Source organism: Oncorhynchus nerka, linkage group LG25, assembly GCF_034236695.1.
Source record: "Oncorhynchus nerka isolate Pitt River linkage group LG25, Oner_Uvic_2.0, whole genome shotgun sequence".
In the NCBI taxonomy this organism is placed as follows: Eukaryota; Metazoa; Chordata; class Actinopteri; order Salmoniformes; family Salmonidae; genus Oncorhynchus; species Oncorhynchus nerka.
This window is the reverse complement of record NC_088420.1, coordinates 39,465,887-39,479,421: the sequence shown is the minus strand read 5'-3', so window position 1 is coordinate 39,479,421 and position 13,535 is coordinate 39,465,887. Positions and strand designations below refer to the sequence as shown.

The 13,535-nt window shown below is 41.3% G+C and overlaps 2 protein-coding genes and 1 long non-coding RNA gene across 5 annotated transcripts; 2 read left to right on the top strand and 1 right to left on the bottom strand.

Annotated features, from left to right (window-relative positions):
• Positions 1-4: 4 nt before the first annotated feature.
• LOC115109492 (26S proteasome non-ATPase regulatory subunit 7-like) lies at positions 5-3,385 on the top strand. The gene is made up of 8 exons (XM_029634436.2): positions 5-152; positions 601-692; positions 850-942; positions 1,052-1,149; positions 1,299-1,379; positions 1,520-1,611; positions 1,783-1,981; positions 2,261-3,385. The coding sequence occupies exons 1-8, from the start codon at positions 79-81 to the stop codon at positions 2,513-2,515; spliced, it is 984 nt and encodes a 327-aa protein (XP_029490296.1). The 5' UTR covers positions 5-78; the 3' UTR covers positions 2,516-3,385.
• Positions 3,386-3,928: 543 nt separating this feature from the next.
• Positions 3,929-12,649, top strand: LOC115109491 (hypoxanthine-guanine phosphoribosyltransferase-like). 3 transcript variants are annotated; one of them, XM_029634434.2, is made up of 10 exons: positions 3,929-4,030; positions 4,119-4,190; positions 7,173-7,279; positions 9,213-9,396; positions 9,787-9,852; positions 10,028-10,045; positions 10,382-10,464; positions 10,938-10,984; positions 11,724-11,800; positions 11,984-12,649. In XM_029634434.2, exons 2-10 carry the CDS (start codon positions 4,173-4,175, stop codon positions 12,029-12,031), a joined length of 648 nt encoding a protein of 215 aa, XP_029490294.1. In that variant the 5' UTR covers positions 3,929-4,030; positions 4,119-4,172; the 3' UTR covers positions 12,032-12,649. The 3 variants fall into 3 exon arrangements, with proteins under 3 accessions (XP_029490294.1, XP_029490293.1, XP_029490295.1); XM_029634433.2 differs by having other exon boundaries at positions 3,934-4,035; XM_029634435.2 differs by lacking the exons at positions 3,929-4,030; positions 9,787-9,852 and having other exon boundaries at positions 4,042-4,190.
• LOC135564536 (uncharacterized) lies at positions 12,595-12,822 on the bottom strand. Its single transcript, XR_010461121.1, has 2 exons — positions 12,714-12,822; positions 12,595-12,649 (listed from the first exon to the last, which is right to left on the bottom strand). It is a non-coding gene; the product is annotated as an uncharacterized LOC135564536 (long non-coding RNA).
• Between the last annotated feature and the right edge of the window lie 713 nt (positions 12,823-13,535).

The following is a 13,535-nucleotide window of genomic DNA, read 5'->3' as shown; positions in this document are numbered from 1 at the left end:
ATTCGACAGGAAGTAGCTACCTAGCTAGACAGCTAGCATCACAGAATTTGGTTGCATCCTCAAACACTTCACATAAAAATGCCGGACTTAGCGGTAGAAAATGTGGTTGTCCATCCACTGGTGTTGCTCAGCGTGGTGGATCATTTTAATAGGTATGTAATTTAATAATATGTTTCCAATCCTATCAATTCGTTACCTCTTTACTAACTTGCCACTTTTTGTACTAGATGATGTTGCAGCCAGGCCTAGCTAGGCTAGCTGGCCAGCTAACCCTGCTGAGTCAGAAACTCATATGAAGCTGTGTATTTGTTAGCCATGACAGTAGCATAGCTAACTAGTTCATTCTGGCTAGTCAATTGTATTTACAGGCCACTCACTACCTGTTAGTATTAGCAAGTAACAACTGATTTCTAAATAATGGAATAATTGAAAAAACATTGTCAGTTTCGTAGAGCACAACGTCACTATGTATCAGGGTAGGTAACTTAGCTAGTGCCGGGGTAAAAGTAATTATTTTGACTTTAGTCTTAGAGGAAATGTTTGATTTCCTCCAAGACATCCTATGGTATTGATTGTGTAAATGTTATGTTGTTTTTACAGAATAGGTAAAGTAGGAAACCAGAAGCGAGTAGTGGGTGTTCTCCTCGGCTCTTGGCATAAGAAAGTCCTTGATGTGTCCAACAGCTTTGCAGGTGAGTTCTTTTCCTTTAATCTCGTAACGTCACCAAAATAACCTGTTATGTCATGTGGCTAGTTTATAACATTTGTGACAGCAGTGTAATTATGATGACAAAATGTTTAGCTACACAAGTCTGTAGTTGGAGGCAATATTGATTGGATTTTCTCCAGTGCCATTTGATGAGGATGACAAGGATGATTCAGTGTGGTTCCTGGATCATGATTACTTGGAGAATATGTACAGCATGTTCAAGAAAGTCAATGGTGAGAACACACTATACATTGGTACATTTTTAACTATGTAAATTCAGTCTCATCGACTTCTACAGGCATCCTATAAGATTCTCAAACCTTTCCCTTCTCTTCTTTCCAGCCAGAGAGAGGATAGTGGGTTGGTATCACACAGGTCCTAAACTACATAAGAATGACATTGCCATCAATGAACTCATCAAGCAATACTGCACCAATTCCGTAAGTGCTTTCAACCCTGTAAATATTCCACATGAATAAATACCATTAAGACATATGTTCCATCTCCTGTTGAAATTATTAAATTGTATTGATAATGCAGCCGAGAATTTAACAATGACTGTTTTTGTATGGGACTTTCTCCCTCTCAGGTATTAGTGATAATTGATGTAAAGCCTAAGGACCTGGGCCTGCCAACAGAAGCCTACTTTTCTGTGGAGGAAATACATGATGTAAGTGGAGCATAGACTTGTATGAGCCTAAATGACAAAATCAGTCAAACCCTGGACCAGCCAACCCCGAGGTCGCTGGGCTGATTTTTGGACTAGGCATACAAGTGATCACACAAGTTCTTGTTACTTTACTTTTCCAGGACGGCACTCCGACCTCCAAGACGTTTGAACATGTGACCAGTGAGATCGGAGCAGAGGAAGCAGAGGAGGTGGGCGTGGAGCACTTGCTCAGGTACGCATGATCTTTTAACTGGACCACACACATTCCACATACCCATCTGTCTTTCTCTTTTACTCACACGTACAATAAAGCATTTCAGGGAGTCTTCTGACTTCCAGTTTAACGCCACACTGAATTCGACACCCTTTTCTATTCTCCTTTGATATATTCTCGTGTCCACAGAGACATCAAGGACACAACAGTGGGTACTCTGTCTCAGCGGATCACCAACCAGGTACATGGCCTGAAGGGACTCAACTCCAAGCTGCTGGACATCAGGTCTTACCTGGAGAGAGTGGCTGCAGACAAGCTTCCCATCAACCACCAAATCGTTTACCATTTACAGGACGTCTTCAACCTGCTTCCCGACGTCAACCTACTGGTATGATGGGGTGTGGGGGTAGGCTGGAGTGTGTGTGGGAGCAAGGGGGATAGGGGCAGGCATGGTAATCGATTACCATTCATTCTTATTTTCTGGGGAAAGAGTGCACATTGATACATTTTCATTCTCAATTAAAATACATTCAGGTTTGTAGGACCTACTACTTCATTACATTGAACAGGTAGCCTGGCATTTTCCACCAGATTCCATGTTGTGCTGATCAAATCCCCTGGTTAATCATAATTCACAATGCCCTAATCCTGCCACTTCTCCCTGCAGGAGTTCACTAAGGCCTTCTACCTAAAGACCAATGACCAGATGCTGGTGGTTTACCTGGCTTCCCTTATCCGCTCAGTGGTGGCTCTCCACAACCTCATCAACAACAAGATCTCCAACCGTGACGCAGAGCGGAAGGAGGGACAGGAGAAAGAAGAGGGCAAGAAGGAGAAGAAAGAGGACAAGGAGAAGAAGGATGAGAAAGAGAAGGAGAAGGGTGACTCCTCATCCAAGAAAGATGAGAAGAAGAAAAAATAAGTGCACACTATTTTGGTGTGTCTTATAAACCACCATATTCCCCTGGATAGTGCACCACTTTTGGCCTGAGCTACATATCTGTGTATAAGGTCTAGCTAAAAGTAGTGCTCTGTATGGTGTCATTTGAGACTTTGTCATAACTGGCATATTAACTATAGTGCTGAGGGTGAGAGGATGGTTATGTGTATTGGATGTTCTCTACAATGAGAATGATTGTTCTGCACTGTCTGGGCTGCGTTCAGTAGGGCACAACGTTAAGGAACGCTCAGATAGAAATGCATATTGTAGAACCGACATGCCTCTCTGATGTGAGCAATCACATCCTCTCTATTCTGTTATTTCTATCGGTAACGTTCAATAAATTCCCCCCTCCTGAATGCGACCCTGATGGTGTGTCTCGTATGTACATACATACAGAGACACACAATTGCCTGGGAGCTCTTATCTTTCGTATGGTGAAAAGGAACATTACATTTCTGTATCACTCATTAAAGTGGGGTCCTATTAAATAATTTTATGTTTCCAATTGGCAAATGTATTTTTTTTGTCCCTTGGATGTGTTTTGTACTGTATAATATGTAATGTCATAGAAACACAGGGAGGAGAATTGTGATGATAAGCTGTCTCCCCTGCAGTCTTGCCAGGCATTTGTGTGGAAGACACTTGTTTTACATTGCAGCTGACAGTGCAGGCAACCTTGCATCATAAATAACTATTATTTGTCAGTCAACGTTTACCCATATACATTATGGTTTTGATTCTAACACGGCCATACATTCAAGGCTGGTGATGGACTGCCTATTATGAATCTATCTAACAAAACAAAGGCTATACCAAGTGAAAAGAAATAAATCATTCTCTCTACTATTATTCTGACATTTCACGTTCTTAAAATAGTGTTGATCCTAACTGACCAGAAACAGGGACATTTTACTAGGATTAAATGTTTTGTGAATTGTGAAAAACTGAGTTTAAATGTAATTGGCTAAGGTGTATGTAAACTTCCGACTTCAACTGTACAAAAAAAAAGAGTGGTTTGAAGTTTATTTTCCCATTAGGATTAATTGTAGATGAACTGTTGATAGAACCTATACTGGGTTAATTGAGGACAAGCTTTCAGACAATGAACTAAATAGTAATGGAAGCTGTATACAGATCATCATTGCGCAGCATGTCACTGACAGCAAGCCTCCCAAATGTATGATAATCCTTCATGGTGCAGCTATAGGCATAGATTTGGATGTGTTCATTTATATTGTAACATACGATATAACGGACGGTGGTTTATGACAAAAAAATGCACTAGGCTACAATTATTTTCAGCCAATTCGACTAATTCGTACCAGCAATGAATACGGCGGTATTCTACAATTTGCAGCAGCCAGTGCATTAAACGCAGGTTGCGTCCGGTAAATCAGATTATTGGACGGTAAAAGGCTGGCTATGGTCAAATGGATTGTGACGTGATGGTTTAAAATCCTGGGGGAGGGAGAGCATCGCATGTCCTCGCCCACGGTAAAGTAGGTAGTCGGCTGACAGGGCACATACGACAGACGCACCACCCATTACACGAAATAATATTCTTTCTTCACTATGTATCCAGGCATGGCTCCTCAAATATCACCCTAGTGAGGCGTGAACCAGCACGAGCGGTAACATGGCCACCTATCACCAGGTAAAGTGTACCCTATGTTCTATTTGCAATGTCAGTCAGACAGATTCCTCGTTTGATATTCTGCAGAATGGACGTTTCTGATTTATGTGTCAGTGTGGTTTCATAACATCAGGATTGCGGGACCGGACCGGTGTGAATACATATCTGACATTTGTTAGCTACCTTGTCAATTGACACAATTTCACAATTCACGCAGCCTGTCAGGCCTAGTATGAAGTCCTGAAAGCGGATCGCACCCTCTATCTCGCTCACCCAGAAACAGGTGGTTGAAAGCAAGCTTAAATGTTGTAAGGATGACGTGTGTGTGCGTATGTGCTTCAGTGTCGAATAATTTATCTTTAGATGGTTCTTCATATGTATTTGATATGATTTTTTAAAAATGTTATTTTAAGTGAAACAAATTGAAAACTAGGAAGTTCTGCATAAACCCATTTCAAATGGGCTGTTTAAGGTTCTAGCTGCAATCCAATTACAAGCCTGAACAAATAGTCGGACCAATCAGAAAATGTCTTTGCCATGTCTCTCTAAGAATGGCGTTTGTTTTTCTTGGCCGGGTACCTCAGGTGGGTGGAGACTTCTCTTTGGACGAATGGAAAGGTTTAAAATGACCGGGCCATGCAACATGAATTTGACATGTGTTGTAGACTTGTCTAGCCAGCAATAATGGCACCCAAACAAACCACAACAATGTCAGAAATCTTAAAGTATATGTTGCCACATCGTTCAGTGTTGATAGTAATTCGTCGGATGATTCTAATATATTTGTTAATGTATTTGATGTTTAGTTTATTTATTTATTTATTTTTACAGGGACAGTGCACATTAATCAACGTTTCAGTAAAAGTGCCGGTTTTAGCCAGCCGGCTAATTTTCAACCGCAGTCCCTGGGCAGGTTATTAAAAACAATTGCAATATAGACAATAGCAACATAGAACAAGCAAGACATAGCAACATAGGACAAGCAAGACATAGCATACAGACAGAGCAACATAGAACAAAAAGCAGCAAGACAAAATTCATAAAAGCAACAGTGTTTCCACACCTCACAAGCTACAGACAACATGGAGAGCAGCAACACACAGCTAGGGACCATGTTCACAAATCTGATTGACCTTTAGCCATGTCTTCAAGCATTTTGTGAAAGTGTGATATGTGGTGCAGTTATGTGTGTCTGATGGCAGTGTATTCCAGACATGGGAAGCTCTCACAGAGAATGCAGATTTACTGAAGGTGCTTTTCCTTAGGGGAACTATAGTCACCTCTCATGGCAGACCTTGTGGATCTGCTGCCATATGTCTGGGTTTTCTGTTTAACAAAAATACTGAGTGGAGGGGGAGCCAGGCCATTAAGGATCTTGAATACAAGACATGCGTCGGTGTATTGCACAAGATTTTCCCAACTCAAGAGCTCATGCTTTCTAAGGATGTGACAATGATGATGGCTATTGGGCTTCCTATCAAGCACTTTGAGAGCCTGTTTGTAGACAGACTGAATAGGTTTTAATGTTGTACAGCAAGCTTGGGCCCAACTAGTCAAGCAGTATGTTAAGTGGGGGAGTATCATAGATTTGAAGTACAGTTTTGCTGCCTCTGTAGTCAAACAATTTCGTATAAATCGGAAATTAGCTAGGTTGAATGTGGTTATTTGAATGACCTTTTTCACATGCTTTTTAAAAGAGAGGTTGGAATCAAGTATGATGCCAAGGTACTTAAAATCGGATACCACCTGGAGCTTCTCCCCTGACACATAGACATCTGGCTCAGTAGCATCTGTTGCCCTCTTTGTGAAGAACATGCAAACAGTTTTTTTCACATTGAGATGCAAACACGAGTCACTGAGCCACTTTGTAACCTGGGCCATTACAGTAGTGAGTTCTTGTGCAGCTTGTTGTTTGCTCTTTGCATGCACATATATCACTGTATCATCTGCATACATTTGAACTTCAGACCCAGTACAGACAGAAGGCAGATCATTAATGTACAGGCTGAACAGGAGGGGCCCCAGTATTGACCCTTGGGGCACGCCCACATCATAGCTACGAGTGGGCGACAGCTCATTGCTCACTCTGACACACTGAGTTCTGCCTTCAAGGTATGATTTCATCCATCTCAAGGCATCAGGGGAAAAGTTGAACTTGGACAATTTTGTGATGAGAATCTCATGGTTAACAGTATCAAAAGCCTTCCTTAGGTCCAGAAACACAGCCCCAACAGCACCCCCTTTGTCCATCTTGGACTTCACATTTTCCAGAAGAAAGCAGTTGGCCGTTTCTGTGGAGTGTTTCGCTCTGAAGCCAAACTGCATGGAGTGTAATGTGAAGGGGCTGTTGTTGAGGTGGGCAATGAGTTGTTCTGCTACACACTTTTCAACAACCTTTGACACCACAGGTAGTATACTAATGGGCCTGTAGTTACTCACGTCAGCAGGGTCGCCTGATTTAAAGATGGCCGTTATTATGGCCGACTTCCATACCCTTGGAAACACACCGAGACCAATAGATGTATTGGTGACCTTAGTAATGGGGCCAATGAGTGACTCTTTGTAGTTTTTAAGAAAGGTAGAGTCCATCCCAAACACATCTTTGGCTTTAGAGTTCTTTAGTGAGCTAATCACTAAATGTGTTCTGACTATCTTGGTCAAATAGTTATTCTGACATTTTTATCTATTCAAAAAGCCAGTTTTCTTTACTGAATGTCTAATCCAGAAGTGTCAGAACCATATTACTAAACCCTGATTGACATTTCAGAACTATAAGGTTATATCTGTGATTGCACCCTGCTAAAAAAATTGATTTACAAATGTCTCAGGATTTCGATACTCTGCAATTTAGGTACCTTTTAAGGCGAGGCCTTTATGAAAGAAGAATTCACTACAAACCAGTTCCGGCATCTGGGATGTATCTCAATATCTCAGAACTATGCTTTGCACAGATAGAACCCAAGGTCACGTTTTCCTAAATGTTTTATCGCTTTGCTCCGTCAGATACCAGATGATGAGAAGGGGTATGAGTTGGACCTCTTCTGTGTCCCCAAACACTATGAGGAGGATTTAGACAGGGTCATCATCCCTCATGGACTGATCATGGACAGGTAAGTCAAACCATCACCACTGGACTGGCACTCTTGGAACCTGGGTAGGCTACTGTACTGTAGCATCATCATCAAATCCCAGGGCACAATGCTGCGCCAAGGTTATTCTAGTAAACAAAAAAATGAAACAAAAGCTAATCATGATAACTATTTAGTAAACTGCCTAATAATTTAATTTCAATCTGTTTGAAAAACTATACTACAACTTTGACTCTAAAAGGAGCTAAAATAAAAAAACAAATTGTGTTCAGTTTTAGTTTTTTCTCTTCTAATCTTTAGGCAAAAATCAAATGGGATTTTCAAGATTTCTTTCCTCTAATAGGGTTTTGAAACTTCTGAATCTGGAGATGGCGACAAGAGATGGCGACGTTTCAAATAGGCCTAGCTAGTTTTTTAGCTTGTGCATCACTAGCCATCTGGTCTCGCTAGACAGATGGGTTGCCTTCCACAATGTTCCATCAAACAAGTCTGTACAAGTACCTGCGTCAGTTGGGATAGAGCGGAGGAGTCGGAACAGAGAAGCCTGTCACATCCGGTGACGTCACCACCTTATCTGCTTGTTGCATAAACAACCCCGCCGGACACAAAGTAATAACTAGCTAGCGAGATGGAGAATGCAGAGGTTATTTTAATGAGTGCATTTAGCAAGTGGCTAGTTTGCATCATCTACCTCCAAGCCAGGTTATGTCTGGCTACAGGCTACAGAAACTCCTATTTGTTGAGAGATTTGTCTGAGGCCCCTCCCCGGGAACATTTTTTTTTCCGAAATGTCCAAGAGAATCCGACATCTTCCCCAGACCAAGTGCTGTTTCTCGAAGTCTGGGATTTTCGAGACTTACTAGCTATCACCAAAGATGATCTATTATATTGACAAGCTAGTCGAGTGACTGCTCTAACAATTGCAATACAGGTCCACAAAGATGGAATGCAGGCGGGAGGAGGAAAGATCAGGTGGGATCATTCTAGCCGATGAGGGGGCAGATACTCGTGTAAACAACAGGCACAACTCCAATAGTCTAATTTTGAAAGTTGCGGAAATGCCACGTGTGTCCCCTTATCAGTGCATTCGTAAAAACCTAACCATTACGAAACTTCTATTCGATCATCAAATAAGCATAACGTAGCAAATTACTAATACAATTTTTTTGTTGGCCAAACTCGACACTCTCATTGACCTCCATACATCAATTCCCCACTTCTACTAGTTAATGCTAATTTTCACGCAGACAGATTTAGGGTTGGCGTCGACCCTCTCGCTTCGCCTTTTTCTTCTCTGTTGTCACTAGCTAACAGAATTACAACCTACAACACATAAATGGCTCCTAGCCTCCCACACATAGGAGGCTACTTTCCGTCCCCAACACTAACACTAAAACTTAAACATTTATTTCATTTTTATATTGTTTATCTAAAATAAAAACAACTAGTAAATCAAGTTGGGACACTAACAAACTGAATTTCAAAGAAAGAACCCCCCCCCCCCATTCTGTGCCTTCATTGTTTAAAAAATGTTTTGACCCATGGTTGCAAAGGTATATTGTGTGAAACAGCTCACCAACATATTTGTTAGACAAATCACTGTAAGGCATTCAGGCCAGCAGTGATGTAACAGCCACCATCAATTTGCATTGCAGACATTACGAATGAGACCTGGGCAATCGGACTAACCGGTTGTAGAATGCCATGTTAAACCGTGTTCTGAATACCGTAGGACTCCAAACAGAACATTTGGTTTGACCTAGGAAGCAACTTTTCATCAGGTGTCCACCTGGTCAGACTAACCACAAACCATTATTGTTTTGACTGACTAGATCACAAACCAACTGAAGATTGATGAGCCTTCACAGAAATGACAGGTCACGTGCTATTGTATCTTCCTCTGTCCTTCTCTAACTCCATGCCTTTTCCCTCTGTCCCCTCTGTCTCTCTCTAGGACTGAGCGTCTGGCTCGTGATATAGTCCGGGACATGGGGGGACACCATATAGTAGCACTGTGTGTTCTCAAAGGAGGTTATAAATTCTTTTCCGACCTGCTGGATTATATCAAGGCCCTAAATCAGAACAGTGATAAGTCTGTCCCGTTGACTGTGGATTTCATTAGACTAAAGAGCTATTGCGTGAGTGAACCATTCCACATTTATCTTCCTCCTTCAATAGCTTCCAAATCAGTTAAATACAGTCGATGGCAATCTTTATGTACAGTAAATGCTGGGTTACATGCTTATTCTGGGTATTGTTGCTGGAGAATGATGTTGTCTAGCCTGTTCTTAGATCAGTTTGTGCGTTTAGCCAACTCCTTTGTTATCTGTTCTCATGCCAACACACACGACACGGGTTGGCTAAAGCACAACTCGGCTCTGCTATTGATGCATGAGCAGATAACACTGCCATTTGCCAACACTGTTCTGAGGTATATTTAGATCCCCACTAGATCACCTTGTGACAGATTTAGACCATCACCCTCATCCTGGATGAGGTGTAGTTTTACTGGTGTGTATTGTCCCCAGAATGACCAGTCTACAAACAGTGTCAAAGTTATTGGAGGGGATGAGCTCTCTACTCTAACGGGGAAGGTGAGATTTGATTGCTTGCCATAACCACTGATCAAATATCTTACATCTTAGGAGTGAAATTGTAACCCTTTTACAGGCTCCGTATTTTCTTTTTAATAATTCAAATGTTCTGATTATGTACATATTCATCAACAGTATATTTGTGTATTGAATTGTTTCCTCATTTCCTTTGCAGAATGTTTTGATAGTTGAGGTAAGGACAATTTCCCTCTGTCTTTCTAGCATTTCATCTGAATATTACATCTCTCTAAATGTTAAAACTGCTGTAAATAAATGTGGAGCATGCTAGCTCTCACATCAACCATAGCAATATGACCAGGGCACAAATCACATTCACTCTTGGGTGTATCATCGCTATGGCTGTCCACATAAATATTTTATTGCTTGCCTTGAATTGTTGTAGGACTGCTTTGCACGCCTTGAATTGTTGTAGGACTGCTTTGCACGCCTTGAATTGTTGTAGGACTGCTTTGCACGCCTTGAATTGAAACCCCTTATCCAACGGTATCTGTCCTGCTGATTGGTTTAGGACATTGTGGAGACTGGGAGGACTATGGAGACACTGCTATCACTGCTGAGTGAATGCAATCCAAAGATGGTCAAAGTGGTCAGGTGAGAACCATTGTATACAGTACTCTTTCCTCTCATATCATGCCTACTGAGCATTCTCTACAAGTACTGTGTTTCCCTGATTTAGACAGAAGTGTTGCAGCTCAGAATGTCAGTCACTTTTCCAATCCAGACAGCACTGTGAATGACGGCACTCTCCGTCTACCCTAATGCTCTCTCTTCCCCTTAAGCACTGATTTAGAGATGTTATGTGACTGGAACAGCTTAAGAGTTCATCTATGCACTGTTAACTGATGTGTGGCAGGACGGGATAACCCTCTGCTATCGAAGGGACTATGTGACTCTAGTTTAGGTTGTAAATGGCACTGTAGTACAGTATATTATTGAGAGGCCATTGAGTGGGTTGTATTTTTTTGCTGTGTAGACCATGTCATTGAGAACATCCCATGCCATTAAGAGCATGGTTTGCCTAGATATCCTATTAATTTCTCTGGTTGTATGCTTTGTCATTTCAGCCTTCTAGTTAAGAGAACACCAAGGAGTTCAGGATACAGACCAGACTGTGAGTTTTGCTGTGTGTGTGTTGGGGAAAGGGGATACCTAGTCAGTTGTACAAGTGAATGCATTCAACCAAAATGTCTTCTGCATTTAACCCAAGCCCTCTGAATCAGAGAGATGCAGGGGGCTGCCTTAATCGATGTCCACGGTGCAGTTGTTGGGGGTTGTGTGTGTGTGTGTGTGTGTGTGTGTGCGTACCCACTGATGTACTAGAAAGAGCCTCCGCCTTAGGCAGGATGACCACACATGATGTAGTTATATTTTCCACATGAGATTAATATGCTTATCTGAAAATCTACTTTAAATGTGTAATTGAACCTGGTACTATGATGCTACACACACGGTTAGAGATTATGCAATGCTTTTAAGTCTGACTTGGCTAAGCTTTTAAAGATGGTGCTGCAGGAAAATCTGTTTACCTTAGACTTGCTCTATGTCCCTGGCAGCTAAAGGGTCAACCCCAGTCACAGACAACAGGAGTCAGCCATCTAGCCTCCAGAGAGAGAAAAGACCAACATACTTTATGTATGTTGTTATGTAATACTAATGCATATAGCTGTAAAGGAGAAATGTACACTAAAACACATCCCATAAAGTCATGACACGGATTTCTTGATATTCAGCATGCCAGGAACTAGAGACTCATATCAGTATGTTAATACGTGTTGCACATAGCTTTTTTTGCATGTATTTGTAGAGTGATTTCTGTCTGTTTTGTGTTTCCGTCTCTCTGTATTTCCCAGACATGGGGTTTGAGGTGCCTGATTGGTTCCTGGTGGGATATGCCCTGGACTACAACGAGTACTTCAGAGATCTCGGTGTAAGTTGTCTGGGTTAGACATGATCCTGATATTTGGTCATATTCTCTATCCAAGATTCAGCTTGTTGAGTGTTAGGGAAGGACCTAAATATAAGATCTGTTAAATCAAGTCTGTCATTGGTGTATTCTTTCACACGCGCGTGCGCACACACACTTGTTACCATGTGTTTTTGCTCTGTGCAGCACATCTGTATACTGAAAGAGAAAGCAAAGGTGAAGTACAAAGTGTGAGTTGAAGAGGAGGCAATGGACAGATGGATGAACCACTTTGGATGAAACTAGGCAAATTGAGATTTTTGGGGTTCTGAACCAAATGTTTTTTTTATTTATTTTTTTACCTCATGGATCCTACTTACATACTTAATAGAGCCCCACGGTGGTGTCATAATACCTATATAATCTAGAGGTCAATCAGATAAATGGTTCCAATCGGTTTTCCACCATTTAGATACCGTTTGGAACCACTTTTTTGTTTGACCGCTGGATGTAATGGGGATTATGACTCATACATTGGTATTCTATGTGAACACATGGATTGTGAATTCACTTTGCAAGATGCTCTTTGAGAACATTTTTATTTCTTATTTTCAAAATGATTGTTTCCCTGGAAGGAGTGGGATGAGTAATGTGTTTTTAAGTAGAGGAGGACTCGTGTAAAGATGGTTATGGGAGATATTACACTATTATAATTTCAATGTATTTTATATATTATCTTGGGGCCTTGAAGGCCTCTTAGTCTGATTATGTTAGTAATAGTGAACAGTGGTGACCTGTCATTCAGGGTAGGTGTGGCAGAGCCCCACTGTTTTGAGCCCCACTGTTTTGAGCCCCACCTGTTTTGAGCCCCACCTGTTTTGAGCCCCACCTGTTTTGAGCCCCACCTGTTTTGAGCCCCACCTGTTTTGAGCCCCACATTTTTAGGGGGGATTGCCTGTTTTGCATGTTGTTTTGTCATTGATACGTGTCACATCAGTTTGTAAACCATGTAAAACAATAAATAGTAAATCTAATCATTGAGTTAATAAAACCGCATACGAACATGGTCTCTCTTTTGCTTTCTTGAGTAAGGCAGCTCCAAAATGCTTGTCTGCTTATATGCCCAGTTTTTTTTATCCTACGGTTCTGATTTGGTGTACAGGGAGAACACTGTAAGAACGGCTAATGTTCAGAATTCTGTCGCTGTACATTTCAAAAGTGCTAAACAAATAGTTATATTGACTGTCCTAGCTCGCTAATTTTGTTGTAATTTAACCTTTTATTTAACTAGGCAAGTCATTAATGTCTTAATCAAAATTACGGATTGCTTCTTATCCACTTGATGCCATAGTTTGTACATCTCAATTGTCAGTAGATACCACATCTGTTTAAGCAAGTCAGACATATCAGTTATGGTTTTTAAAAGGCAGTAAATGAGGCTCCATGAACTGTTTCACTGCCAGACAAGGCTCTGCTGATAGCAAGGTGTAGCAGTGGTAAGGTATTGGGACAGTTTGTTGGTACCGTTTGTCACCGTTATCGTGCAATGAATGTATTGTTTAGTGTTGTGTAGGGGCTTTGGTGGCAAAGCCCCTACCAAATGCCACCAAAAAATGTGTTTGCCCCACCATTAATTTATATACTACAATCTCCACTGGTAGTGAATATAGATTTACAATTCACAGCGTCTCAGATTGTACATATCCACAGTGAACTCTGAGTCTAAAGTCATGTATCAAACACTTTTACTGCATTGAAC

Excerpts from the sequence above, each read along its gene's own strand:
- LOC115109492 (XM_029634436.2), top strand. The coding sequence starts at position 79 with ATGCCGGACTTAGCGGTAGAAAATGTGGTTGTCCATCCACTGGTGTTG. Across the intron at positions 153-600 it reads GTGGTGGATCATTTTAATAG|AATAGGTAAAGTAGGAAACC; the intron begins GTATGTAATTTA and ends TTGTTTTTACAG. Across the intron at positions 1,982-2,260 it reads TTCCCGACGTCAACCTACTG|GAGTTCACTAAGGCCTTCTA; the intron begins GTATGATGGGGT and ends TTCTCCCTGCAG.
- LOC115109491 (XM_029634434.2), top strand. Across the intron at positions 10,465-10,937 it reads AAGATGGTCAAAGTGGTCAG|CCTTCTAGTTAAGAGAACAC; the intron begins GTGAGAACCATT and ends TTGTCATTTCAG. Across the intron at positions 10,985-11,723 it reads TTCAGGATACAGACCAGACT|ACATGGGGTTTGAGGTGCCT; the intron begins GTGAGTTTTGCT and ends TGTATTTCCCAG.